This window comes from Triticum aestivum, chromosome 6D, assembly GCF_018294505.1.
Source record: "Triticum aestivum cultivar Chinese Spring chromosome 6D, IWGSC CS RefSeq v2.1, whole genome shotgun sequence".
Taxonomy (NCBI): domain Eukaryota; kingdom Viridiplantae; phylum Streptophyta; class Magnoliopsida; order Poales; family Poaceae; genus Triticum; species Triticum aestivum.
Genome location: NC_057811.1, coordinates 360428099 through 360431236, shown reverse-complemented (window position 1 = coordinate 360431236; position 3138 = coordinate 360428099). Strand labels below are relative to the sequence as shown.

Genomic DNA, 3138 nt, shown 5'->3' with positions numbered 1-3138 from the left:
ATGTCACTATGGGTATCTGCAAGTTAATTACTAGACATGCATCATGTAATCTCAAATCCAAAATATTCAATCCAACATAAAGAAACTTCAAATAGCAAGATCCAATTCACCAAAAAAAAAGAATAAAGTGAGATGAAGACCATACGATCCAACTTTATTAATAAAGCTCATGATACATCAAGATCAAACCCATCAAAAACATGAGAGAGAAAGAAAGAGATAAAAAAACATAGCTACCAATACATACTCTCAGCCCCCGAGGATGAACTACTCATACATCACCATCATGAGAATGCAGGAGAAGTTGATGGTGACGGCAATGACAGAGATGTCCCCGGCAGCGTCAAGCTATATTTTTGGCAAGTCAAGCTTTTTTCCTGTTCTAAAAAAAGTTTTTTGTTTCCTCACCATTCTAGCAATAAAATAGCCACATTCTTGTAGCAAATTTAGTACACCTTTTTTTCCCCGAAAAGGGGGAAGGCCTAGGCCTCTGCAGCATCATGATGCACACAGCCAAAGCAGGTTTAGTACATAGATTCGGTTAACGCATCGACAAATCTCACAATAAGGTGCGGCATTGGCTTACACAATTTGTAAAACTTCATCAATTACAATTAGCATTCCACTCTGTATGGAGACTCCTAAAAGAATCCAGAAAGCAAATAGCAACTGCAGTACGCCTGTACGCAGATAACAGCCTAGTGGTTATACCCCGCTACAGTTTTCTCGCTCCTCCTTCGATCAGCGTCCTCTCCTTCTCGATTTTGACTCCCATGTACCTGTCCATCAGGTTACAAAGCACGGGCGCGCATCAGTTGATCCATCGTGGCACGAACACTGCCAAAAATCACCGTGAAACGAGAGGAAACACTACCTGCCGAGCATCATGACGGTGGCCTGCGGGTTGGTCCCCGGCGAGGCATTGAACGTGGAGCCGTCGATGACGCGCAGCGCATCAATGCCGAGGACCCGGTAGTCGCGGTCGACGACTCTACCGACCTGGCACCCGCCGTGGTAATGCCAGATGGTCATGACGGTGTCCCTGCAGAACCGCTCCAGCGCCGCGGGGTCGCTGCCGCCGCGCACGCGCATCAGGTTCGCCGGGAACTCCGCCGTGACGTTGAGCATCGCCGGGAACGCGAAGTTGGGGTACGCGAACCGCGAGAACGACCTGGAGCGGATGACCCGCTCGATGGCCTCGATGCCGGCGACGCAGCGCCGGAGGTCGTCCGGGTGGGCGAAGTAGTTGAACTGGACGATGGGGTTGTCGTCGGGGTCCAGGTTGCGGAGCGCGAGGCTGCCCGTGGACTGCGGGCCGAGGACCTTCTCCAGGATGAAGCCGCCGCGGAGCGCTGCGTCCGGCACCTGACTCATGGCTTCCACGGCGCGCGCGATGGCCTCCGGTGTGCGCTGCTTCGGGGGCACCGTCGGGAGCTGCCCCGTCTGCGGGGAGAACATGCCGAAGACGCGGGCTTGTCGCGCGCCGTCGCCGCTGGAGGAGGCGGTGCGCGTGGTCCAGTCGGACCCGCTGGCGCCCTCGATGTAGCTGCCGAACCTGGTGATGCCGACGACCTGGATGAGCGACACCTCGACGGGCGACGGCGACGGCACGTAGATGGCGTTCATGGGGTTGTCGGACATGCCCTGCCCGACCCCGGGGTTGTCGACGACGACGTCGAGGCCGAACGACCGGAGGTGGTCGGAGGGCCCGACGCCGCTGAGCATCAGCAGCTGCGGGCTGCCCAGCGCCCCCGCCGACAGGATGATCTCGTTGGCGTCGCCCTGGTTGAGGTACGCCACGTGAACGATGCCCAGCGAGTCGCGGTACACCACGCCGCGCGCCACGGGCTTGGTCCCTGCAAACCAAAAAACAAAACTCGTTGGCGCCCGAACTCGTCGACCAAATCATTCGCGCCACGGCAATATTGCTTGACTTTATACCGTTAACGAACTTGACGGTCAGTTGGCAGTGCAATCTTTAAACAAGACTACCTTTGTAACTGAACAAGATCCTGGCCACTCGGGCCCGGAGAAGCACGTCGATCCCTTCGGGGCGCGCGTACTGCAGCAGGTCGGCCGCCGTGTGGCGCCGGCCGTCGGGGTCGAAGATGGACCCGCCGACCTTGGTGCCGGGGATGTGGTCGTACGTGAACCCGTTGTCCGGCACCACCCCGGTCTCCAGGAGCCCGCGCCGCACCGCCGCCTGCCACGGCCCCAGCTCCGGCTGGAACGCCACCACGTCCTCCACCCACCTGTAGGCGCTGAGCACCTCGCTGGCGTCCCAGCCGACGGCCCTCGTGTAGCCGACGCCGGCGCGCGTGAAGAAGCCGGCGTTGAGGCAGCTGCCGCCGCCCAGCACCCGCGGCCGCGAGTTGATCACGCCGTCCTCGGACACGAACCGCTGCGACGGGGACGACGCGGACGTGTCCGAGAGCACGTCGGAGAAGTGCGCCATGTTGAGCACGCGGTCGTCGTCGTACGGCGACCCGCCGCGCTCCAGCAGCAGCACGCGGTAGCGCCTGGACAGCGTCGCCGCCAGCGGGCAGCCCGCCGTGCCGCCCCCGATGACGATGTAGTCGTAGTAGGTCACCGGCGGCGCGTGCATCGCCTCCCTCATGAACGTGTAGTTTACACCTCGCGCTGCCATGCACAGTCGCAAGAATCAGCAACGCCGCACAACGCAAATGCTCAAGAATGCGACTGAAATGGGTAGCGGAAGAAGATTGAGCACCTGGTTGAGAGACGGAGAGGAGTCCAAGCAACATGGTGGCGATGAAGAATGCCATGGCTTGTGACCTTGTGCTGCCTGCGCTGAGAACTTCTGTGTCTGATGTGGCTGACTTGCAGTATCGGATGTCCTTTATATACTGCCATACTGGCCAAGCAATCCAAGTTTTCAAAAGAAACCGTTGTGTTGCATCTTGCATGGGTTGGTAGTTCCACGGCGTAGCACTAGGCGCATGCTACTGGAACAAGCCTCCGCTCTTGGTGCTCCGCAGCCTTTGCGTCGGCTAAATTTGTTCGACGGGTTCGGCTATGATACTCTGTCCCGTACTTTCTGCTATTTCTACTACCGGCAAACAAACGCCAGGGTTTTGTGGAGAATGTATAGCTACTCCAATATACACCATCAGATTA

General features: G+C 57.8%; 1 protein-coding gene across 1 annotated transcript; it reads right to left on the bottom strand.

Moving 5' to 3' along the window:
* Positions 1 to 541: 541 nt before the first annotated feature.
* Positions 542 to 2854, bottom strand: LOC123145095 (protein HOTHEAD). The gene is made up of 4 exons (XM_044564411.1): positions 2732 to 2854; positions 1993 to 2640; positions 875 to 1856; positions 542 to 779 (listed from the first exon to the last, which is right to left on the bottom strand). The coding sequence occupies exons 1-4, from the start codon at positions 2784 to 2786 to the stop codon at positions 716 to 718; spliced, it is 1749 nt and encodes a 582-aa protein (XP_044420346.1). The 5' UTR covers positions 2787 to 2854; the 3' UTR covers positions 542 to 715.
* Positions 2855 to 3138: the final 284 nt, after the last annotated feature.